Consider the following 25947-nt stretch of genomic DNA (forward strand, 5'->3'; position numbering starts at 1 on the left):
TGAAAGCAAAACCCGAGAAGACGAGAACATAATACCTTGCCCAGGCACACAACAACAGATATACTTTTATTTAAAAGTTCCCACAAACTCAACCCTGGTCAGGCCAGCAACTTGGGTGCTTGCTCAGAGGATTCTATGGAAGACAACTCTATGTATACAATTTTTCACTGCGGCAAGCTCTTCATTGCACTGCATACGAGCCCATTACACTAGTGATCATCTGCTCTCACGCTCCAGGATGGTGCCAGATGATGGGAACGGCCAAGTGGAGAGGCTCATGGAGGACTACAGAGGACAAAGTGTAGAAAATGGAAGGGCAGAAGAAGGTGTCCACATCGTTAAGTGCAGAAATAAACTGTAAGATAAAAGCAAAGGGGAAAATGGCAATTTATTTAGTGGGTACAATTCAGTAAAAGGAAAACAGGAGAATTAGGGGGTGATTCAGTAAGACCGTGTACATACGCTGCTTTGCGAGCCCATAGACGCTTCCTGGCCGTATCTGTATTTTTTTATATTTATAAAAACAAGTAAATTCACATATTTTAGACCTTTTTTTAGTTACTGCATTATTATTTACCTCAATGCTATGCCAGTTGGTTCCAGTTCATGTTGACTACGTCATAGCTCATAATATTATTTCCTCCAATATTGGCCAAAGGCTGCAGCAAGCTTTTGGGTTACTAAGTTGCATACAGCAGTTTATAGAACATCTATAAACATTGCCATACATCAATGACAGACAAATAAAGTGATGCAAGATGGAATTGTTCTTGGGCCCTCCCACTCTCAATTATGTAGGATATTTCTGGTGGAATCGATGCAATAAAGAATACAGTATCTATCCTTATGTATCAATGCCTATTTCCCTATAGATTGTAAGCTTGCTAGCAGGGCCCTCCTACATTTTGACTGTCTGTAAATACCCTGTTTGCTGTATCACTGTCTCCTTTGTAAAGCACAATGGAATATACTGCGCTATTTAAGAAACTGTTAATAAATAATAATAAATAAATAATATTAAAAGGGACATGCAAAATTTAACAAACCAAGTACTTTAATGATAGGGGCTGCCACTTTTGTGGCTGAAGTGCTTAGTTTGTTTTGGAAAACTGTATCAGATCACTAATGAGGAGGTAAATGATAGTGTAAATAACAAATTAGGTACTTCTTTCCTAGCAGGGCACCCAGTACACTGTAAGCATACAGGTCTATTTTCCGTAGTAAAATCGCATCACATTGCATCTCATGTACCATTTTAGGGCCGTGCGATGCGATTTTTAAAAGTAATTCATTCACTGCTCTGTTGGCCTCAGGGGAACGCATCACACCTATCGCAAAATCGCATGCGATCGCATGCGATGTTATAGGGTGCGATGCCATGCCATTAGCTATACAATTGTATGACATACAATGAGGTTTCACTGACCCCCCCCCCCCCCCACTATCCACGCCACCCAGAAGGGTGGCGAGCGGCGGCGGAACGTCTGCGTGGAGTTGATTTTATATAGTGTGGTGTGGGCAGCGAGCCACTGAGCCCGAAGCGTGGCAAGCACAGCGAGGGGACGCGGTTACTTTACATGTATTCCACGTCCCCTCGCGGGGCTCACTGTGCTCGCCACGCTTACGGCTCGGTGGCTCGTTGCGCTCGCCACACTATATGATATCAACTCCACACCGACGTGGATAGTGGTGGCATGAAAACGTCGGGAGGACACGTTCCGCCGCCCCTCACGGGGCTCGCTGCGCTCACCAGGCTTCGGGGTGGCGTGGATAGTGGGGGGTCAGTAAAACATCATTGTATATCATACAAGTATTGGACCACGCTCAGTCCCTGCAAGCCACCAGAGGAAAATAGCGCCCAGAGTGCCCCCACTGACGTTCGATGCCGAGACCATCCGGGGGTGAGCAGAAAGGACGTCGGCGACCCTAAGCTGCACCTTCCTGCTCCCTCCTCCGAAAATCACAGAGTCACAAGGCTTAAAAGGGGTACCTGAAGATCCACATATGCTTATCTGATTAGTGGGACACCGCATTCAGATATTTATAAGACTTTAAAGAGACTATAAATCCATATTTGAAACGTAAAAGACACAAATCCCTGCTCCAATACATAAAGCAGAAGATTGCTGGTGCATATCTGACACACGGGCTGATGTACAAAATCTAGCACAGCACTGCAGACTTGTTAGGACCAGGACTTTAAATCCATTGATTTTTTAATTTATTGATTTGTTGCTTGAAATCACCAATTATATATATTTTCCTTTTTTTGAAGTAAAATAATTGAAATTTACCATTGTGTCAATATCATTACCGTTAGTTGACAACGCTCATATTTTGGACACTTCAAACACCACTAGGACAGAGCTCAAACACGAACCATCTAATTTATTTATTTATGCTTCCGCAACTAGAAGGATCCTAGTCAGATCCCTCAAGTGTTTGCAGCTAGTCCATGACACCTACTCAGTGCTCAGGTACACAACAAAAATCTATTTCTAGTAAATAACACTTATTACACAGTTGGAGAAAAGTAAAGTAAAATATAGTAAAAATAGTTTGATTAAAAAACCAGCTCTCACACAGTTTATATAAAGGAAACAGTGGGTGACATTTAATAGGATACGCTAGTTCAATTTGTGCGATATTTAGGCAACAAAATGGCATTTTCGCACATTTTGGCGAAACCGCTTACTTAATAGGGTGCGCTAAGTCACGTAGATCGCTCATTTTGTGCGATAACTTAGTGCACTTTTTTCACTTACCTGTTTAAATTCGCATTTTTATCGCATCCAGATGTTTTCTCATTGAAAAGTAAACAAATCGCTTATTTAATGGAATGCGCTAACGGAATTCGCATTTCGGAAGTGTCTAAAAATCGCCAATGATGCAGACCAGGTCCTCATGGACGAATTGACCCAAAAGTTAAATGCAGAAGTGGTTAATTTTCACACAGGTGTCCTCAATTTTATTCATAAACTCCCCTACATATACTCAAACATCATTAAGGACACCTGTGAGGGTTTGAGAGATGGAGATTGTGTAGAGTGGTGTGGAGCTGGCTGTTTGTGACTTTGGTAATTTGGAGGAGCTGCACAGGAGGAGGGAAGCTGCCGCGTGCCAGATCCAGGTACCCCGATTACTGCGTGCTTCACGTAGGTATCGTGCTAGGCTGTACCTGGACTCCCTCTCTGATCAACACATTGTGGGCATGTTTAGGCTGAACCGCAATAACCTTTTGAACGTATATGAGCAGGTGAGAGATGATTTGGACCCTTATGGGGGTGCCAACTATGGAGTGCCTGGGCTGCAGAAATTAATGTGTGCCCTTTACTTGGCCACAAGCTCCACTCAGGCTGTGACCTCATGGTCGTTGGAGGTCTCACAAGGCACTTTCTCTAAACATTTAACTCAAGTGTTACTTGCTTTTAAGAAGTTGTAGCGCACATATATCAGATTCCCACGTTGTGAGTCCGAGTGGCAGGACCTTAACACTGGAACACTTTTATACCCTCAATCCCCTGAGACTGATCAGTAGCAGCTGGAGGATTGGGGCTGAATGTCATTGGTCAGTTTAGTCAGCTGACCCGGAGGGAAGATGGTGGCGCCCAGCAGAGGAGACAGCCTTGCGTCCTAAGCCCAGGGGCTTAGGACGCAGGAGCCGCCGCTGGAGACATGCAGGAGGACTGGGACCACCTGCAGCACAGCCATCCAGAAGTCCAGAGAGGTAAGTGCGGCTGGCGGGGGGCGACGGGCGGCAGCAGCGCTGACAGTACCCCCTCCTTTCAAGGTGGCCCCAGGACACCTTTTAGGTTTCCAGGGAAATTTCAAATGGAAATTCAGAATTAGACATGGGGCATGAATATCAACCTTTTTGACCCTGGATCTTTCCTCTGGACCATAGTCCTTCCAATCAATGAGATATTGTAAGTGTCCATGACGACAACGTGAATCCAGAATCTTGGCAACCTTGAATTCAACTCCCCGACTGATCTGTACTTGAGGAGTTTTAGGGCCCGAAGTCTGGAAGCTATTGAGGATTAGCAAGTGGAGAAGTGAGATATGAAAAGAGTTTGGGATCCGAAAATGCCTTGGTAATTTTAGTTTCGAGGCAACCGGATTGATGACCCTTTCAATCGGGAATGGACCAATAAACCTCGGAGCGAATTTCATGGTTGGGACCTTCAACCTCAAGTTTCGTTTAGAAAGCCAGACATGATTTCCTGGCTTAAATTTTGGCATGGCTTGACGTTTTCTGTCCGCAAATATTTTATAACGTATGGAGGCCTTTTTCAATGAGGTTTGAATCTCTCTCCATATCTTGGCGAGACGTTGAGTGAGGGTAGAAGCGGCAGGTACTTCGGACATAGGTAGCTGGTTGAAGTCTGGAACTTGTGGATATTGACCATAATTAGCAAAGAATGGTGTTGTGTTAGTGGCAGAATGATAGCAAAAATTGTGTGAGAATTCAGCCCAGGGAAGAAATTCAACCCAGTCGTCTTGTGAGGAAGAAATATACAGGCAAAGGAAAGTCTCTAGTTCTTGGTTTACTCTTTCAGCTTGACCATTTGTTTGGAGATGGTAAGCGGAAGAATAATTGAGTTTAATCTTCAATAAAGAACACAATGCCTGCCAAAACTTTGCAATGAACTGTGAACCGCGGTCTGAAACTATCTCGAGGGGTAAACCATGTAATTTGAAAATCTCTCAGAAAAAGATTTGGGCTAGTTTAGCTGCAGTAGGTAGGCTAGTTAGTGGGATGAAGTGTGCCATCTTAGTAAAACGGTCAACGATTACGAGAATGGTAGTATAGCAGTTACAGGAGGGAAGATCAGTGATAAAGTCCATGGTTAAATGGGACCAGGGTCGAGTCGGGATGGGTAAAGGTCGAAGGAGGCCGGCCGGAGGACTTCGAGAGGACTTGTGTTGAGCACAAGTGGGACAAGATTTAACAAAGTCTTGTATATCCGCTTTCATAGACGGCCACCAATAGTTCCTTTGTAAAAATGTAAAGGTCTCTTGTACTCCCGTATGACCGGAAAATAGCGAGGAATGAGCCCAAGATAGTAATTTGCCATGTAGATGGGGTGGAACTTCAGATCTGCCAGGAGGTGGAACTCGGGACAACTGGGTAATAGCAAAGGCTTTTGGAGACATGATAGGATTATTAATTGAAGAATCTTCACCACCAGTAAACATTGATCTGGACAGTTCTGTGACCCAGGCCGATATTTGAGTCTAAAGTCGAATCTGGAGAAAAACAAAGCCCACCGTGCTTGACGAGAGTTCAGACATTGCGCTGACTTGAGATAGAGTAGATTCTTATGTTCAGAGAAAATGGTGATAGGATGTTTAGCACCTTCTAGCAGATACCGCCACTCTTCAAGCACCATTTTAATGGCCAAAAGTTCTTGTTCTCCTATGGTATAATTTTTCTCAGCAGATGAGAACTTCTGTGAGAAGTACCCACAGGGATGAAGTTTCTTGTCTGAAGCATACTGCGAGAAAACTGCTCCTACACTCAAAACTGATGCATCTACTTCAACAATAAATGGTTCTTCTAGGTCAGGTTGCCGGAGTACAGGGGCTGTGGTAAAAGCAAGTTTGAGACGTTGAAAGGCAGAAACAGCAGCTGGTGGCCAGGTGATTGGATATTGACCCTTTCTTGTTAAGGCTTGCAAATCCCAGAAATCTCTGGGTGGCCTTTAGGGAAGTCGGAAGCTCCCAATCTCGGATTGCTGCTAGCTTCTCAGGTCCATCTCCAATTTGGTGCCAGAAATTATGTAACCAAGAAAGGTGACACTGGGAACCTCAAATATGCACTTGGATAATTTTCCATAAAGATGGTTGGCTCAAAGACACAGTAATACTTCTCTTACGTGGGAGCGATCGGTGGGAAGATCTCGTGAGAAGATAAGGATGTCATCCAGGTATACCACTACGAACTTGTATAAGATGTCACGGAAGATTTCATTAACAACATTTTGAAAGACTGCCGGAGCATTACAAAGGCCAAACAACATGATCAAATACTTGTAATGGCCATCCCGAGTATTGAATGCCTTCTTACACTCATCTCCCTCTTTGATTCGTCTCAGATTATAAGCTCCCCTGAGATCTAACTTGGTAAAGATGGTGGCTCCTCGGACCCGGTCAAAGAGCTCTGTAACTAACGGCAGCGGATACCTGTTCTTGAGAGTGATATCATTAAGGGCTCGAAAGTCAATACAAGGCCTAAGACCCCCATCCTTATTCTTAACAAAAAAGAAGCCAGCCCCAGCCGGAGAAGAAGATGGATGTATGAAGCCTTTCTTGAGGTTTTCCTAAATATAATCGGACATTGCTTGGTCTCTGGTACTGAGAGCGGGTAGATTCGTCCCCTGGGCGGAGTTTTGCCGGGGATCAAATCGATAGGGCAGACTCATGGACGGTGTGGAGGTAACTGCTCCGCGGCTTGCTCAGAAAAACGTCCACAAAGTCTCTATATACTGTACTTCAGGGAGAGTAGTCTGGGAAGTAATAGAAGAGTCTTTAACTGCGTTGCGAAGGGGAAGTACATGTGAAATACAGGTTCTGGAGCAATTGACCCCCCAGGAGATGATTCGAGAGGATGGCCAATCAATGTGCGGGTTATGTGATTTCAACCAAGGAAGGCCTAGTACAAGACGTTGAGTGATGGAAGGTAGCAAGAAAAACTCGAGCCATTCTTGATGTTGAGTACCAATTTTTAAGGTGACAAGTTCTGTGACATGTAAAACAGTCCCCTCCTTAATCCGAGTCCGCGGTCAGAGTAATAGGCTGAGGTAACGATTTTGAAGGTAATTCTAGCTTTTGTGCCGTGGCCGATGACATGAAATTCCCTGCAGCCCCGGAATCAATGAGTGCAGAACAAGAAAGGGTCTTAGACTGAGTTTCCAAAATGACATTAAGGACACAATCGGATTGAGGAGAAGTTTTCGCTGTAACTCCCAACCTGACTCCTCCGGAACAAGTTAGGAGCGGCTGTTTCCTGGACGGATCTTGCAGGAACTGAGGAAATGATCTGGAGACGCACAATAAAGGCAAAGCTTCTCTTTGCTGCGACGGAGACCTTCTTCATCCGAGAGTCGGGTGCGCCCAATCTGCATAGATTCCTCTGGGTTTGGAGAACTAGGACATGACAAGGGAACTGCTCTGGGCCTAGGATGTTCGTTTTTACTTCTCTCGATGCCCCGTTCGTGAAGACGTAGGTCTATCTTATTGCATAAGGAGATAACCTCATCCAAAGTAGAGGGAAGGTCCCTGGTAGCCAGTTCGTCCTTAAGTGTTTCAGATATGCCGTTAAGAAAAGCAGCTTACAAGGCTTCGTTGTTCCATAGTACTTTGAATTGAATAACGTACTGAAACACAGGACAAGAGCCTTGTTTGATGCGCAGTAGATCGGAGGAGGCAGCCACCGGTCTACCCGGTTCGTCAAAGATCTTCTTGAAGGCCTAGATGAACTCGGGGTAATTGGATACTAACACATCTGAACCTTCCCAGAGTGGAGAGACCCAGTCCAGAGCGGCACCGGTTAACAACGAAATGATATAGGCCACCTTGGATCTGGCCGTGGGAAAATTCTGAGTTCAAATTGCACCTCACATTGGTTTAGAAACCCACGACACTGCTTTGGATTTCCATCGAAGCGATTAGGAGTAGGTAACTGCAGACGGGATTTCACAGCAGGTGCAGAAGAAACCGTAGGAGCAGAGGGGGCTGCCGCACCACCAGTAGGAGGCACAGGCATTGGAAGCACGGCTTGAATACAATCCAGACACACAGAAAGTTCTTGGAGGTATTGTAGAACCTGCCCATGGGCACTCTCTTGCATCACCAGTCAAGATGCTAGGTTTTGTAAAGCACTGGAGACATTTCTTGCTCCTGATCGGTATCCATTTTAGGGCCTGAGCAAACTGTCACGACTTGTGACTCAGGCTCACCTGTTCTGGACGCAGGAATGGGCTGAGCTGGTTTGCTGTCGAAGGTGAAGCATGGGGGATGTATATAGCTCTTTCTCATGAATGAGTGGTGGTAGGGAAAACTACTGTGAGTATGGTGATGGATGACCGAAACTGGAACAGGAAGATCAGGTCTGAAGACAGAGAGCAGTGGTTAGCCCTAAAGGATCCCAGGTAGACGATTGGCCGTGTCGGCAGAGGCTGAGGTGTTACCAAACTGCCCGACTAGACAATGCTGAAGGATGTGGGACTTCACCAAAGAACGCTTGTAGATATACCGGACTCCACCGGCGGACACTGAAGGATGACAGACTTCACCGACGGAATGCTGTGGTTTTACCGAACTGCACCGGCGGATGCTGGAGGATGTCGGACTTTACAGATGGATGCTGTGGCTTTACCCATACCTCCCAACTTCTGTAGTCAAGCAGGAAATTTTCGGGGGGGGGGGGGGCTAATTTGGGGGCGTGGCCTATACTTGCGACTCCCCGCGAGGCCACGCCCCCATTTTGCCGCTATGGGGGCATGACCCAGAGGCTCTGTGAGCCTCTAGCCATGCCCCCAGCCCCCTGGCTGCGGGAATAGACGCTGTGCGCATGCGCACAGCGTTTATTCCCCGCTGCTTAGCAGCTGACAGGGGGGACTCCCAACAGCCCCCCCACACCGCGGGACACTGCCGCCCGCGGGTGGGACAGGCCCTGACAATCGGGACTGTCCCGATAAAATCGGGACTGTTGGGAGGTATGGCTTTACCGGACTGCACCGGCGGATGCTGGAGGATATCGGACTTCACCGACGGAGCCTGGAACTAGGAACCTGCACACTGGAGAATCAGCAGGACAGCTAGTAGTCACAGTGGCTAATGAGTTGCTCAGGCATCTGAATGCTGTAGCTGGAACACTTTTATACCCTCAATCACCTGGGACTGATCAGTAGCAGCTGGAGGATTGGGGCTGGATGTCATTGGTCAGTTCAGTCAGCTGACCCGGAGGGAAGATGGCGGCACCCAGCAGAGGAGACAGCCTTGCGTCCTAAGCCCAGGGGCTGGGACGCCGTCAGGGAGCGGAGGACAGAGCCACAGCAGCAGGAGCGGGAGCCGCCGCTGGAGACATGCAGGAGGACCGAGACCACCCGCAGGGCTACTGTAGGACCAATGCAGGTATCGTAAGTGACTCCAGAACTAGTGGAATGGTTTAGTGCAGTGACAGGACTCCATCCTTCAGATGTACTCCTCACTGACCACAGCACAGAGCATGGAGGAAAGGGCATCTAATAATTACACATTTACCTCCACATGCACCTACACGGGAGAAGACCTGCACTTCAGGGGCGAGAAGTAATAGGGTGCAAATTTTTAGACAGAGTCAGACATCACTTTAGATTTCTGACGATATTTTATTAACGGGAATGTGCTTTTTTTTTGTAAAAACAAATGGTGCGAGGTCCCCCCGAAACCATGCCCCCAGCATAACCAGCCCCGGGATCATTGAGCCGTTCCTTGTTTCCCATATATGGGGGAAAAAGTGATGGGGTCCCCCCCCCGTTCCATAAATATGGGGGACAAAAAGAGCTTTTTATTTTTACACACTTTTTTGGGCAGAACCATGCACATATCTCGCTGATCTGTGCATGGTTCTGTCAAACTCACCAGCCTGGACCTGAGGGACAGTAAAAACAGTGCAGCCAAAGAGTATATATACAATAGGCACTGCACATAATTCTCTATATGGTTATGGAGACATTCCATTTACTTACTGATAAGAATGATGACTATTATTGCACACACCACTCCCATGACAATCAACATCTGTGAAGAGATAAAGACATTTATTGTCACACCCTACTAGACATGAATAACTATATTGTTCCTATAACATTTTGTGACTGTTAGAGATAAATTTACTAAGATGAGAGAGTTCTATTTAAGGTGGGATGTTTATCGTATTTGTACTTTGGGAAAACTCGCAACTTGTAATTTAGGTTTCATTACAAGGTGAGATTTTGAAACACCTTGGAGGTCATTCTGGTTGTTTCGCTTCCCTGCGCGTTCGCACAGGGCTGCGATGTTTTGCTTCTGCGCATGCACATAACCATTTATAAGCATGTGCAGGCTCTGGGCGGGATGCATTAAACAAAAAATGCGGCAATAACCCCATTATCAGGGTTTTTACAGGATTTTGATATGCAGGAAAACCAGAGCCGGATTTGGGGGTCAGGTCGCCCCTAGGCACCACACTTTAGTCCCCCCCCCCTCAGCGCCTCCACCTGGCCGGTCAGCCTCTTCACCTGCTCCCGCAGCCGCTGTAGCCGCCGCAGCCTGTGCTGTGTGACCGCTGTCACTCCCCCTGTCATTCCCCCGCCAGCAGCAGTACACACACCCAGCTGCGCCCCCTGACAGGCCGAGGCTGCCGGCCACACACAATCCTGTGCCTGCCCGAGGGGCAGCGGGGGAGGCCACTGGGGCGCTGGATGAATGCCGGGGACCACCGGCAAAGCTCCTCTGCCCGTCCTCCTGACATGGGGCGCCTGTTGCTGAGCAGGGCTACCGATGCCGGCGGGGAGGGAGGAGAGAAGTTAGAAGAAGGCAGAAGCAGGGAGCAATGTATAACAGTACCCTCTGCCCCGCGATAAGCAACTCCCACAGGAGTGACAGCGGTCTGTGACGAGTGTGAGTGGGCTTCACGCGTGCGGTGCCCGGCGCTGGGGTGGCACAATCCCGGGCAGGATGTTGGTGTTGGACACATGCTATAACCCGGCGGCTGTAAGGGGAGGCAGGAGCTGGGGGACGGGTCCTGGCTGCCTGCCGCCCTTAATTTGTGCCGCCCCTAGGCCCGTGCCTCACGGGCCTAATGGCAAATCCGGCCCTGAGGAAAACCCGCACACTGGGTTTTCGCTGCGGCGAGGCGGTGTGTCGGGCATCGCCGGCCTTTGCGTCAGATCTGTCCTTTGCAATAATTATCGCATATGTTAGTGCATATGCGATAATTATCTATGTAGTAGCCGGCAATGTGCGGCGGAGAGTGGCTGCGAATCTTAGTGCACCAGATGTCAGCTGCCCTGTTCATGTAGCAGGGCACCGCAAATGAGTGTCTAAGATTTGAAAGTGCTTAAGAAATCATTCGATGGTCGGGGATTCGATCCCGCACGCAAGGCTGCAAATGGATGTTTATGCAAAACATCCATTTGCATGCGTGCTGTGAGCCAGTCCTGGTTGTGGAAATACAGGGGGACGACAAAAAGAGTAGAGTTCCCTGTATTATCCACTACCAGCCCCTGCATCCAGCTAATGGTGGTTTAACACCACAGAGGGGGACACACCTGGATCCCCCTACCAAAGCATTCCGAGTCACTCCTCAGCCAATCAGTGCATAACGCACGTGGGAAATGTCATTCTCAGGTAAGAGGCTCTATGCGCTGTACGTATATACATGCATTTGCCAATCCACGGAACGGACTTTTTTTATTGTGTCAAGACCCCACTGGACACGAGGACTGAACTGCACTAGTAGTCCCTGGTAGACCCTCATTAAAAGAAAATATTATTTCTATCGTTTTCACAATCAACACCCCACACCCACTGCCACCAGGGGTACAGAATATAGCCCTGGGCTTCAGGTCAAGTTTGGGGTCTGCCCTGGGTGGGGGAACCGATTATTGGGGGTTCCCAATTCCTGAGTAATCCCTGGCCTGACTAGTGTGGGGTTGCAAATGTTTAGGTAGTGGAACCCCACCAAATGCGCCCCCCCCCCCCTGCTGTGACATTACACTGCGGCTAGTAAGTGCCAGATGCTGGGAACCGGTTACATTTCCCCGGGGTGAGCACCAGGATTGGGCTCTAATCTGCTTCCTCTTTATGAACTTTCTGCAATAATCGCTTTATGGCATAATTCTATTTCTGTATTCAGAGTCTCCTGTACCTCTCACCTTACAGTTCTTCCACCAGGATTTCCTCTTCAGTTTCGCTGCATTTGTCTCAAACTTGGAAGCCCCAGCTTGGAGGGCATCTGCCCTGTTGTCCAGCTCTGACAGCTTGTGATCTCTCTCCAGTACCTTGTCCACATTAACACGCATGATGTCCACCACCTGCCATCACCGTCAGTGTAACACAGAAGACACACATGGCAATTATAAGTACACGAGAGACATTAAGAGGCGCAAGAGACAAAACAGTAGAAAAGCAGCTTCTCATTTACGATGTGCTGGGAAGTTGGAGACAAGGTTTCGATGCGATCACTATATAATACAGAAGGGAGGATCATTTATGTATAAACACCGGAATATTATAGCAGTGCTCAATAGGAAAACCTATGATAAGGGATAAGGAGTAATGTTCTCCCTAAATCATTATAGATATTAGAGGCAGGGCCGACTCTAACATTACACAGCTTTGTGCATCTGCTGAAGGGGCTGAAATCTGGGGGGGGGGCACCAGAGAGCGTGCCTATCACAAAAGGAAGGTGGCGGCTGGGGTCTACTAGTGCACCTGGCAGCTGTGGTACTTCTAAGATGTCACCTCCACACTTGAGTGGCTGAAAAGTGGACATTGGTGGCAGTCTGTTTTTTTTTTTATGTGCGTGTGTGTGTGTGGGGGGGGGGGGGGGGGGAGTAGTTTGACATTTTAACTAGGGTGCCGGAATTACAGGTTACATTTGGCCACAGTTTCAAGTCTTATATGCCACAATTCTAGGGTCCTTTGAGCAGGGGTTTGCTGGTGCCTCTGGAGTTTCTTGTGAGACTAGTAGCGATCTTCTTTGAAACATTCACTACCGGCCTGCAGCCACACAGGTACTGGCTGTAAGCTGCTAATTGCTGGATGGCTGATAGCAGGTGGAGAGATATCACAGGAAGTTATGATATTTTTTAACTGAAGTAGGGGCCCCAGTGCATTGCTTTGCCTAGGGCCCACAATGCCGTTAAGGGGTGCCGGACGGCTCCCCGACAGTCGGGATTCCGACAGTCAGTACTCCGACGTCGGAATCCCGACTGCTCCCTCGTGGGGGTCCACGACCCCCATAGAGGGAGAATAAAATAGGTGGCGAGCGCAGCTCGCCACCGTGCCCGCAAGGGGCTTCATTGCGCTCCCCACGCTGTGCAGTCGGGATTCTGACGTCGGAGTACTGACTGTCGGAATCCCGACTGTCGGGGTATTATACCATACCCCCGTTAAGATGGCCCTGCCCAGATCCCTCTGTTCCTTCCTTTACACACTAGTACAGGTTGAGTATCCCCTATCCGTGCATCCCCTATCCGAATTATTCCAAAAACCGTGGTTTTTGGAATCATTCGAATTTTTTTTTTAACCCCCCTAACCCTCTTTTCATACTTACCAAGTCCCAGGGCGTCCACGCACACTCGCGCAATGCATTCCTGGGACCGCTGGAGACCCTGGAGAAGATGCCGGAGGCCTGCTGTGGACGCCCGGGGACTGCGCGGACGCCGAGGGACCACCGGACACCATCAGGGGACAGGTAAGTATGGCTACAAAAATTTATTCCAAAAACCGGAAAAATTCCCCTATCCGGAATGCTCGTAGTCCCGAGCATTTCGGATAGGGGATACTCAACCTGTACAGTATGTGCATGCACCCAAGGACACACATGCACAGAGAGGGGTTCTAGTCAACATATCGACATTCAGTATGACAATGATTAAAATTGTGACACCAGAGTGTCGTGGGAGGTTTAGGGCTAGACTGCAGGGGGGTCAGGGTTAGGCACTAAGAAGGGAGGGTTAGGGATAGACACTAAGGGGGTACGGCTATGATTAGGCTGAGTGGGTGGGTGGGGATTAGGCTTGGGCCCTAAGGAGGCTGGCAAGGGGGCGGAGGGTTAATATACTTAACTATTAGGTTCGCTCTGAACATTGGGATGCCGCTGTCTGTCTTCTAAGCGCAGGCATCCCAAGCTCTGGGATCTCAATACCATCCCGCATATAACAGGGTGACACTTGAAAGTATCACCATGGAGAACCAGCTTATTCACACATGTTCTTATATTGATGTTGTCACCGGTCATCATCGTTAGTTTCTTCTTTTAAATGTCAATATCCAATGCCATTGTTTGCTCCGTCTTCTTCCACAAGCATTGTTTTATAGCTTTCCATGTATTTCCATTATTGGTTACATCGATCCCAACCAGTAAATTGTTATCAGAGATTAAACTTGTTATACGTTACCCCCAGTCTATTAATAAATGTGCCAATGAATGATGCTCTTTCCTGGTGTGTGTGGGTGGCTGGGTGTGAGTGGGCTGTCACAGTATAGAGACAGGCAGGGGGTTCCTGAGGGAAGTCCTTGTGGACCTTGGACAGATTTACAACACCAACAGGAGTTGCAATTTAGTGCAATTGCAAATGTGCTAAATGGCCTGTTCTGCTTAGTGTCGCTGGTGAAATGTTATTGATATTTTATTGATAAATCACAGTAATAAGTGAGTTTTTATCACATGATAAGTTTCCATAAAAAAAAACAATCAGTGTATCTCATATAGCAAACTCGTCATTTTAGCCCCGACCCTGGCAGTGCAATGTCGGTATTTCATTCATTGCACTGCGATTTCCGGGACCCTCCCGGCCTTTCCAGGAGGGTTGGCAACCCTGGTGTATCTCTGTGTATTGATAATGAATGCAAGTTGCATTGTGTAACATACTATTATGACAAATAGGAATGCAGTAGCTTCATAGGGATAGGGACACAAAATGTTAAAAAAGCACCCGTTTTCGCAAACAATAAATGGAATTCGCATTCCATCTATTTAATGTTTTTAATTTTTTTTCCAATTTCCGAAAATCAGAAAAGATATTGGATCCACAAATTTAACTGCCAAAGAGCCGGATCTGCAAACACGAATCCCGGACATTTTCCTTGCGAAAATAGTGAAATCCCCTTATTTCTGAAATGTGGAAATATGGGGAAACATTAAATACCCCGATAGTGTTGTCAGAAAATGTAGTGGATTGGAAAATGTGGAAACACAAGATTTGTCCTATGTAGTATATGGTTGGATGTTTGGCTTATATTGCCATCTAGCTGTGAGCACTGTAAGCAGGAATAGAAGCTCAGCCATGGAATACAATATCAGATATCCCCTTAGTGCATACAGATGGAGCAGGAGTAATCTTTGCTGGGGATGGCGGAAGAATCGTCATCCACCATCCCCCGCCAACCGCCGTAAGGGGATGCGCGCGCGTCCCCTTACAACGGGGCTCCCCCTCGGGTCCCCGCCGCCTCACCGCCGGTCGCCCCGGGTCCCCGCCGCCTTGCCGCACCCCCCCCCCCCCCCCCAACCCTGTCCGTCTCCCTGAAGCGGACAGATTCTGGCGATCCCTGGGCAAGAATGAGAGGCGCTCCATCTGTACTTGCTACAAAGAGAAATCTAACTATTGATAGGAAATTGGTCAGCGACTGATATAGGCAAGTCAGAAATGATGGGTATGGTGCTGGCCATTGTGCTGTCCACACAGGGGCGGATTGGCCATGTAAGTCACCGGGAAGTTTCCCGGGAGGCCGGACAAAGGTGAGGCCGAAAATAGACATGTGTAACACCCCATAACTGTGGAATAATAGGTGCCGTGCATTCCAGTTAACCAGGGGTTAATATACCCCAGCACTAGGCACAGCTCAGACCTAAAGAGTTAAACACAGACAGGCTGGAGTGTGACAGGAAGAGAGAGGTCAGAGGTGACTGAGGAAGTTAGCAGCTAGCACAGAGAGAGGAGACTTCTCCATGCAGCCTGAAAGACACTTGAGCAGCACAGAGCTCCAGTAATGAGTGGCAGCCCAGTCTGTGAGAGAAGGAGCCAGTCAGGCAGCGTGCAAACTGTGCAAGAGAACACAGCAGTCACAGTGTCAAGCTGCCAGAGCCCAGCAGCCAGAGCCCAGCAGCCAGCACGTGGGTAGCACAGAGCATAGTAGCCAGAGCCCAGCAGCATGGTGTAAGCAGCAGCAGAGCCTGGACAGCAGAGGCACCATTGATGCAGTCACCAGGGACAGATCAGCGGTGACAGAGTCCGGGAGATCGAGACTGGTTGGAACCAGCACCTGCAGCCGATACAGGTACCTTACTGCACACTGTGCCCCTGCCTACCACCCCTATTATATCGCCCGCCAGGCACATTATAGGGTCAGGGACCCATGGACACCCCTAGCGCATGACAGGGTTGTACCCATTGAGGCCGCATAGAGAGCCACAGTGCAGGCCAGTGGCCAGTAGTCCTGTGTAGCTGATTGTGGCAACGTCTAGGCGCCCACACTAGCACTCCCAGGAGGGTACACAGCACTGGTGAAGACTTACTGATCCCAGCCGGACGCCTGGGTAAGGAAACAGGGTAACTATAAGGGCCCAAAGGCCTCCTTACCAACACTTGAGAGTGATCTAACCCTTCCAGGACTCCAAGTGGGATTCACCCACGCCCTAGTAAAGCGACCCCGCTTACAGCAAACCAAGAGCCCTTCTTATATTGTTTTTCCCCTGGCCCATCTTCAGATAGGAGCACCGCTTGGGCCCCACCGAAACCCTTGTGCACGGGTCAGGTTATTAGGACCTGCAATCCGGGACTTTAGTTAGGGTAATGGTTACCGGTAACCCTAGGTTATATGCATGCAAAGAATCTACAGTAAATAGAGGTCAGAAGTACTGATTGATTATAGGAGTAATGCCTAGTATTATGGTAAAGCATTTCCTTGTCTGCACTGTTTAGTATGCTGGTAAAACGTTTCCTTCTCTGTATTGCCTGACATTATGGTAAAACATTTCCTTTTACTTGAATGTTTACTGCACTGTAAAACATGTCCGTTTACTTGAATGTTATTACAATTTGTTCACTTGTTGTGATAATATTGTTAAGTTGTTAACTGAAAGAGGTTGACGTCCATAGTGACTGCTTTGAAAATAAAAGGTCAACCTAACCCAGTGGTCGAGTGTTCTGTGCCCATTCCTGTATCAAGAGAAGACTCCAGACTGAGATCCGTGAGGTTGGGGAGGCACGGCCCCCACCGCATCTATAAGGTAACTCCTCCTTTTGGGTGTCTACACATGGCTCCACCCACTCGCGGGTGTAGCGTATTAGCATATGTCTGACAGCCTGCAGAGTACTGGACCTGGTCGTGCGGGCAGCAGCATTATTGTAGACTCGAGCCACACACCTCTGTTGTCAGCACTCAGCAGGAGCATGATGTCAGGTTACGGTTACACAGCCGGATTGCGGAGCCTGCTGCTCCTGTGGCCTCCTCCTGTAGCCAGACGCTGTTTGTTTAGCATTCTTGTGTTTTAAAGGGGCGTGGCCACGGGTCCGTGATTAGGCCACGCCCCCAACTTTACCTAGGCACGGCTAGTCTGAGACTGAGTGCAGCAGCAGCCAGCCTGGTCCTTGGTCATTGGTCCTTCCTATTGCTGGCTCCTGCGGTCTTTGGAGCAAAAGGTAATGCTTGTGTGCAGGGACTGAGTGGAACAATCTTTGTGTATTGTGTAGGGATTAAGGGGAGCAGGCTATTTGTGTGTACTGGTGTACGGACTGAGGGGAACAAGGTGTGTGTGTGTGTGTTTGTGTGTGTGTGTGTGTGTGTATGTATGTGTGCGAAGTGACATAGCAATGAGCTCTTCCCACCCAAGTGAACTGTTGCGCAGTTCCATCTTTAAGGGGATACTGCAAACTCATGAGCCTGGACAGCAGCATTTTAAATTTGAGGCCAACACCAAGCGAATCGTCCTGATTGGCTTTGGGTCTGTGGGCCGCAGGTGGCTCACTGTTGCTCTGGGAGATTTGTTTCCTAGCTCCAGCACCCCTTTGGTGCTTGTCACCTTCAAGGCCAGCCTGCACCTTCTCTCTGCCACTCAGATTTTCCAGTTCCTTCAGTAACAGACAGCAGCTTTAGTAACTCATTCCTGACCTCTCCCAGGCTAGGACCAGCGGCATCAAGCAGGGGGTGCGCCTTCATCAGGGTCACACCCAAAACCTGCACCACACTCCCTCCATCAGTGTCAGCAGTACTTGTTTCCTAGCACCGTGCCCACGATTTTTATCTTATGCCATCATATCGATCTGATCGCATCGCATGTGACCCGATCGCATGCGATGCGATGCGATCAGACCCGATTTTTAATTGTACAGCCACCCTGATGGGTGATTACTATGTTAAATGCACCCCCATTGTTAAAGCCACCCCCACTACGCATCCTCCGACCTTTTCATACCCCCACTATCCACGTCGGCGTGGAGTTGATTTTAGATAGTGTGGCGAGCGCAGCGAGCCACCGAGCCCAAAACGTGGTGAGCGGACGCGGATTACTTCACATGTATTCCGCTGCGCTCGCCACGCTTCGGGCTCGGTGCGCTCGCCACACGATCTAAAATCAACTCCATGCCGATGTGGATAGTGGGGGTATGAAAAGGTCGGAGGACGCGTGGCTGTACAATTAAAAATCGGGTCGCATCGCATGCCATTGTAATGGCATGTGATGCGACGCGATATTGAAATTGTACAGTGCAGCTCTTAAAACCCTAAAATCGGGTCCCATCGCATCCCATCGCATACCTTTAAGTAGTGGTATGCGATGGCATATGACAAGCGCCGTGCTAGAAAACAAGTACCGTGTCCACTCCCCCCAGCTGGCCACGTCCACAACCCTCACAGCTGGGCACCATCCACTGGATGGTGGCAGCGCACACAGCAAATTACGACTTTAATATCCCCGTAGTTGAACTCAGCTTCTCCTCCTTACAGTGCATTACAGGGCATTACGGTGTCTGGCATAATGTATTCAAGGGCATTACGATGTACAAGAATGTATCACAGGCATTATGATGTGTCGCATAATGTATCACGGGCATTACGTTGTGTGACATAATGTGACACGGGCATTATGATGTGTGACATAATGTGACATGGGCATTACAGTGTGTGGCGTAATGTATCACGGGTATTATGGTGTGTCGTATATGGTGAACTTGCGTCGGTGCTAGGGGGCACCAGACAAAACTTTGCCATGGGCATCAACTTATCTAGGGCCTGCTCTGCTCCCTCCTCGGGCACCTCCTCCTCTGATGCTTCTGCAGCCAGGTGAGGTGACCAGTCTGCATGGCTCCTATGAAGGCCGTGGTGTGGTCACACACTCAGCTGCTGCCCTGCCATTCGCCCGTGCATGCCCCTGTCATTTCCAGCATTTTACTGCAGTGTAAAGAAAGGTCCCGCAGCATCATTAGTTATACTGTGGGCTGTAACTTTGCTTTGCAGCTGCAGCAGAACACCCCCGCTTTCTCTATTGCCGGGACTCGATTGATGTCACTGACTGCCTCGGCTTCCAGGAACAGCAGTGGGAGAAGGTCTGCGGCTGCTGGTACCTACTATGGAAGAAATGTCGGGGGCGTACAGCTGTCCTGCTGTTGCCGTGGCTGTATCAGAGGTTATTTCAAATGTCCCGCTGGCTCGCAAGCCAATTGAAACTGGCGGCAACCTATCAGGCAGTGGTGGCTCCTAAATTGGCTGCTGGACTGTGTGCTGGCAAGCCGGTGTGACATTTGAAATAGCCCCTGACCTGAGCCGCTGGGTTGCCCACTGCGCAGCTATATTCCCATTACACCACTCTGTCCAGCTGTAATGGGGACAGCAAGTGCACTGCTCTGCCCAGGGTGCACTCGCTGAAAGGATGTTATCCCCCATGGCAACCAGCATTTAACTACCCCTGGCATCAAGCATGTATTCCCCATCCCCAGTGGCAATGAGCATTTCATCCCCCCTGGCAACAAGCATGTAATACCTTGAAGCAATGAGCATTTAACTCCGCCTGACATCAAGTCATCCCTCGTGGCAAAGAGCATGTACCTCCTGACAACCAGCATGTAGGTAAGCGCCAATTATGTGGCATAATATGCAATATGAATTCCGGTGTGTGGTGTAATGGGCATTAAGGCGTGTGGCATAATTATGGGGCATTACCATGTGTGGTCTAATGTGTAATGGGCACTATGGTGTCAGAGTTTGGCATGTGAGAGTGTGAGGGGACCTACCTACGGGTAAGTATAGTAAGATAGGTAAGTATCAGTATGAAAGTTTTTTTTTGACTATTTTTAATACTGTGGAACTACAAGTGCCAGTGGGCCCTTTAATGACCCGCATGCTGGGACTTGTGGTTCTCCAAGTCCCAGCATGCGGGGGAGGCTTGCTGAGACTCAAAGTTCCACAGTATTAAACAATAGTTTATTCTATTTTTTACACTGGAATCAGCCCGGTGACCACACCCCAGGGTCACCGGGGACAGCACCAGTTTTCAGCCTGGTCTGGTAAGTCCTGGAGGGGGGGGGGGCCTTTATTGGGGGGGTCCCCACTCCCCCAGGACCCCTGGCCAGGCTGGCTGGTCGGTAGGGTTAATGCTTTGGCCGGGGGGACTTGTATAAAAAGTCTCCCCCCGGCTGTGGCAATACCCTGCTGGCTGGTTGGGCCTGGGGCCAGCGGCGTAACTATAGCACCGCAGCCCCCGCCACCGCGGGGGGGGGGGGGGGGGCGCCGGGGGCTGCGGTGCTATAGTTACACCCCCCCTCCCCAATCCCCCGCAGACTTACCTATCTCGCTGGTCCCGGCGGCTCCGTTCTTCTGCTGAGGACCACCACAAAATGGCCGCCCCCCATATAGCACACAGTTCTCTGAAACTGTCTGCTGTATGGGGGCGGCCATTTTGTGGTGGTCCTCAGCAGAAGAAGAACGGAGCCGCCGGGACCAGCGCTAAAGGTAAGGCTGCAGGGGATTGGGGGGGTTTGCATGGGCGGCGGGGGATGGGGGGGGGGGGTTTGCATGGGCGGCGGGGGATTGGGGGTGCTTGGCGGGGGGGCGGGGGGCGCCCAAAACTTAGTTACGCCACTGCCTGGGGCTGGTTCTTTTTTTTTTTTTTAAATATATTTTATTGGATTTTTTCCATACAAAATAAAGAAACAATTGTCAAACAGATGACCGATGAGTTACAAGCATGACATAACAGGATCCTGGTACAAAGACAATGTATACAACAGTCCTATATGGCAGCGTTACATACAAATAACATTACTCTAGATCAATAGGAATAATATAATAAAGATCCTAAAAAAAGGAAAAAAGAGAAATATACTTGTATCCGATCTAAGAAAGAATAGAAGTAAATTAGAATAAGATAAACTTACTCTTGAAAACAAAACAGCTGTATGGGGGGGGGATACAGACATACAGGGGGAGGGGCACACATTAGGAAGACAATGTAGGGGAGTATAAAGTGAGAAATCAAAGTCAGAAGATCTGGTGATGCTGTAATAAAATACGAATAATATACATCATATTTAATCAGGAATATCAATTACCAGTCGCAATCCGGCGTAGCAGACTCCAGGAGGTATTTTCAAACAGCCTCATAATGTGATCTTGAGATTGAGTATCGAGAGTGTTAATAAAGTACTCCCATTTTTTATAGAATTTCTCTACACCTGCCTCTATATCAGGAATCGTAGAACGTCTGTCACAGTATAAAATTTGAATCAATTTCTGTTTAACTTCTATAAGTGAGGGAGCGGACCGGGTAGTCCAATGAATAAGTATAATTTTTTTTGCTACCGTGATTATTGTGGCTAGTAGTCGAATTTTATATTGTTTATTTTGTGTGTCGGAGCCTAAATTCCAATTTTTGAAATTACCACAGATGCACGCCAATGGGTCAGGGGTCAGGTGCAGGGAGAGCATGGAATTAATAAATTGTATCACTTTGTTCCAGAATTTCCGTATCTTCCCGCATCCCCAGATGCAGTGGAAGAAGTCTGCGTGTGATGATGCGCATTTTACACATGCCCCTGTCTCTAAGTCCGTCATGTGTTTCCTCTGGGCAGGTGAGATGTATGCTCTGTGGATCATTCTGATATGAACTTCCTGTAAATAGGAGGATTGTAGATATTTGAGGGTAGAGTCATATTGGGACAGAAGATCGGGCAGTGCGGAAATACTTGGAGTATCTGTGGACCATTTTTGTAAGGTTGTAGACCAACTAGAAGACGCTGTTAAAGAGGTTAATGGTATATACAGGGAGCTAATTCTGTATGGGACAGAGGGGATAAGTTTGAGAAGAGATTGGAAAAGGCATGTCAAATTATTAGAATTATTAGGTTTAGGAAGTGATTGGACATAGTGCCTAACTTGAAGGTACATGAAGAAATTTTGGGCGGGGAGTTGGTATCGTGATTGGAGGTCAGCAAATGAAAGCAATTCCCCTCCGGGGTCAAACACTTTATTGATGGAGGCCAGGCCCTTCATTTTCCATTGGGAGAAGGTGGAGTTAGTTAGAGACGGAGGAAAGGCTGGATTGCCCCATAGAGAGATATATGGAGAGTATAAGGGATTACAATGAAATTTCTTTGAGATGGTTATCCAAGCTCTGTATGTATCGGTAAATAAAGGATGTTCTTTAATAAAAGTTGGGAGTTCCGACCATTTAGTGTGAAGCAGACCATTTGGGGAGAACGGGGCAAACAGAGCGGAATCTAGTTGGGTATCTGTGTATGAACTGTTGTCAAGCAGCCAGTCACCAATATATCTGAAGAATATGGCGTTGGAGTATTGTGTCAGGTCTGGAAAACCCAGTCCTCCTTTGTTACGGGGCAGACGCAGTTTGGCGAGGGCTATTCGGGGTCTTTTCCCTTGCCATAGGAAGCGAGAGAAAAGGGAATTGAGGGCCTTTATATCCTTGGGTTGGAGAGTTATGGGTAGCATCTGCATTATATAAAAAATTTTGGGGAACAGTACGCTTTTGATCGCCGCCATTCGTCCTAAAAGGGAGATGGGCAGGGACATCCAACTATCTAAGTACCTCTTGATTTTTTCAATTATTGGGGTAAAGTTTATTTTATATAGATCAGCAAGGTTCGAGGGAATATTAATGCCTAAATATTTAATGGAAGTGAAGGAGATGTGGAAGGGTTGGAGTGACGGTGATGTTTGGAAGTATAATGGTGCACCTTGAATCGGGAGGACCTCTGATTTGCTTAAGTTCACTTTATATCCCGAGACCCGGCCGAAGGTAGCTATCAACTCGAGTACTGCGGGAAGAGATGTAGAAGGGTTAGATAAGAACAAAATCATATCATCAGCATACAAAGATACTTTAAGTACATGATCTCGGACAGAGATCCCCTCGATTAGGGAGGAATTACGAATCGCAATCGCTAAGGGCTCTATAGCGATGGCAAATAGAAGGGGGGATAATGGGCAGCCTTGCCTGGTGCCCCTTGACACTGTAAATGATGAGGAAATAGAGCCATTACATGATATTTGAGATACTGGGGAGCTATATAAAGTGCGTAAGATGTTAATGAAGCCAGGGTTAAAACCAAAATGATGCATTGTTGTAAAAAGATATTCCCAGTTAACTAAATCAAATGCCTTCTCGGCGTCGAAGGAAATAATTAGCTTGGGGGATGAGGGGGGTGTGTTTGACATTTGATGGATAGTTCCTAGCAACTTCCTAACATTTATTACGGAGTGTCTGCCCACTATGAACCCTGTCTGGTCCGGGTGGATGATCCGCGGCAAATGGAATTTTAATCGGTCTGCCAAGATTTTCGTAAATACTTTGTAGTCAAAGTTAAGTAGTGAAATGGGTCTGTAGGATCCCGGCTGAGCTGGATCTCTGCCCGGCTTGGGGAGCAGTCTAATAACCGCAGAATTGAAATATAGCGGAATGGATTGGGTAGTGATGATATGATTATAGAATTTAACCAAATAGTCGCCAAGCCGTGGCAAGAGAATCTTGTAGAATTCTGCGGACATACCATCCGGACCAGGGGCTTTCGAAGGTTTAGACTGTTGGATCACTCTCGTGACCTCGTCTAGTGTGATTGGGGCTTCTAATCTATCAGCATATTCCTCAGGGTATTGAGGGAGGGTGGGGAACACCCAGGAGGAGGGAGATGACTCTATCGGGGTGTCACTTATGTTCTGGGGGGGTTCTGTATAGATCTGAGAATAAAAAGTCCTCATCACATCGGTTATCTGGCTGCTTGACGATACCATAGTTCCATCTGCGTTACGTAAGGGGTGTACTAATGTGGTTGGTTGCGAGCCTCGCAGTATATTCGATAAGAGTTTGCCCGTTTTATTTCCGTAGCGGTGAAATCTGAAATTAGATGAGAACATATACCTTTCACTTTTTGATTTTAGGTATTCATCAAAATGAATTTTAGCCGTGTTGTAGGCTGTTTTATTGCTAGGGGATGGGGTCGATTTAAATGCCTGGAACGAGTTTGTGAGATTTGTTTGTAAATCAAGGTAGGCTGTGGCCATCTTTTTATTTTCAGCTGCAACGTAGGAGATAATTACTCCGCGCATGACAGCCTTCCCTGATTGCCAAAACAAAGCTGGGTTTGACTCCGCGCTTTCTGTATTTGTGTGTTGGAAATCCATCCAGGCTGCATCTAATTTATTTCGAAAAGAGATAGATTGGGAGAGGTAGTTTGGGAATTTCCATAGTCTGAAAGAGCCTCTGTTAGTGTTGGTGTGGAGGCTTATCCACATAAGGGCATGATCGGATAAGCAGATTGGTTCAATGACAGTTTCTTGGATATTAGGGAAGAGTGAGGAGGCCAGCAGAATATAATCTATTCTAGATAGAGTTTGATGGGCGGAAGAAAGGCAAGTGTAGTCTCTTTCTGTTGGATTGATTGCCCTCCATGCATCTATAAGTTGGAGTTGTTTGGCTAGGGCAGGTACACCTAGTTTTGGTAGTGTAATGGGGGTTCTTTGGGAGGAGGATCTGTCTAGGATGGGCGAGGATATTAAGTTGAGATCTCCCAGTAATATTAGAGTGGAGGGGTCATACGGGAGCAGTCTAGCAATTAGGGATGTGAAAAAAGCTTTCTTGTATACATTTGGGGCATATACCGTACAGAAAACATAAGGAACATTGTCAATTGTTATGTCCGCTATGAGGTATCGACCGTCGGGATCAATATCGGTCTTGGTGATGGAGACATTTAAACAGCGTTTAACAAGAATAGCCACACCGCGAGATTTGGAATTGAATGGGGCAGCTGCCAGTAATTTCCAGCCCATCATCTGTAATTTGAGATGTTCGGCTGCAGTCAGATGCGTCTCCTGGAGACAAGCCACATCCAATCCCAACCTGGCAAGATAGGTAATGATTTTCCTTCTTTTGGCCGGGGAGTTAATACCTCCCACGTTCCAAGTTCCAATTTTTAAAGACATTTAAGTAATAGGAGAGTCGTAATCGCACCAGTGTAAGGTAAGAATACTAAACCCATAAGATTTCGGTTTATAGGAGGGGGGGTGGGACAGAACAGGAGGAGGGTGACAGACAGACAAGGGGGGACAGAACAACACGTAAGAAAACAAGGTTAATGAAGGGCACGGTGGCCCAATTCGAATAATCTGAGGTAAGCAACTGAGCATGACTATACCAATTACTATTACTATAAAACCAAACATAATCACTCTAGTTAGAGGGGTTATAGCAATGAACCTCGAACCTAACCACTTTGAATAAATGATATAAAAAGGATGAATTTTAAATACGCCCCGGCATTAATTTTACTCTATTATAATGCAAGACAATAAGAGCAATTCCGTGGTATTCAACACAATTAAAGAGCCATGTAGGCCTCTGAAAACTGGCTATGAACTTACTGTGAAAGTAGCCTAACATGTTAAGTTGTAATTTTAAATGAACACATAACAACTGTTTAAACATATTGGACTATGCCGCTAGGCATCGCTAGATGTGGGGAACCTGTGAAGTTCATCCGCGTCCTGGTGGAGGGTCAGATATATCTGGCGAATGATCAACGTGCTGTCTTTCCTCCCTGAGAAACGACTCGGCGTCTTGTGGGGTGTTGAAGTCTTTGAAGGAAGTCCCGTCAAAGATTCTCAATTTGGCTGGGTAGATCATTGCAAATTTTTTCTGCTCTGTCACCAGACGAGAGCAGATCGGGGAAAAAGCTTTTCGGGCAC

The 25947-nt window shown here is 47.7% G+C and overlaps 1 protein-coding gene across 1 annotated transcript in view; it reads right to left on the reverse strand.

Moving 5' to 3' along the window:
* Positions 1–56: 56 nt before the first annotated feature.
* The window catches only part of LOC146062741 (vesicle-associated membrane protein 1-like), a 42250-nt gene continuing 16359 nt past the window's right edge, over positions 57–25947 (reverse strand). Inside the window, exons 3-5 of the mRNA XM_083174781.1 lie at positions 11904–12062; positions 9735–9786; positions 57–355 (exon numbers count right to left, since the gene is read on the reverse strand). Of these exons, the coding sequence (XP_083030907.1) occupies positions 339–355; positions 9735–9786; positions 11904–12062 (228 nt within the window). The 3' untranslated portion in view covers positions 57–338. The remainder of the gene's footprint in view (positions 356–9734; positions 9787–11903; positions 12063–25947) is intronic.

Source organism: Crinia signifera, chromosome 3 (assembly GCF_055691185.1).
Source record: "Crinia signifera chromosome 3, ASM5569118v1, whole genome shotgun sequence".
In the NCBI taxonomy this organism is placed as follows: domain Eukaryota; kingdom Metazoa; phylum Chordata; class Amphibia; order Anura; family Myobatrachidae; genus Crinia; species Crinia signifera.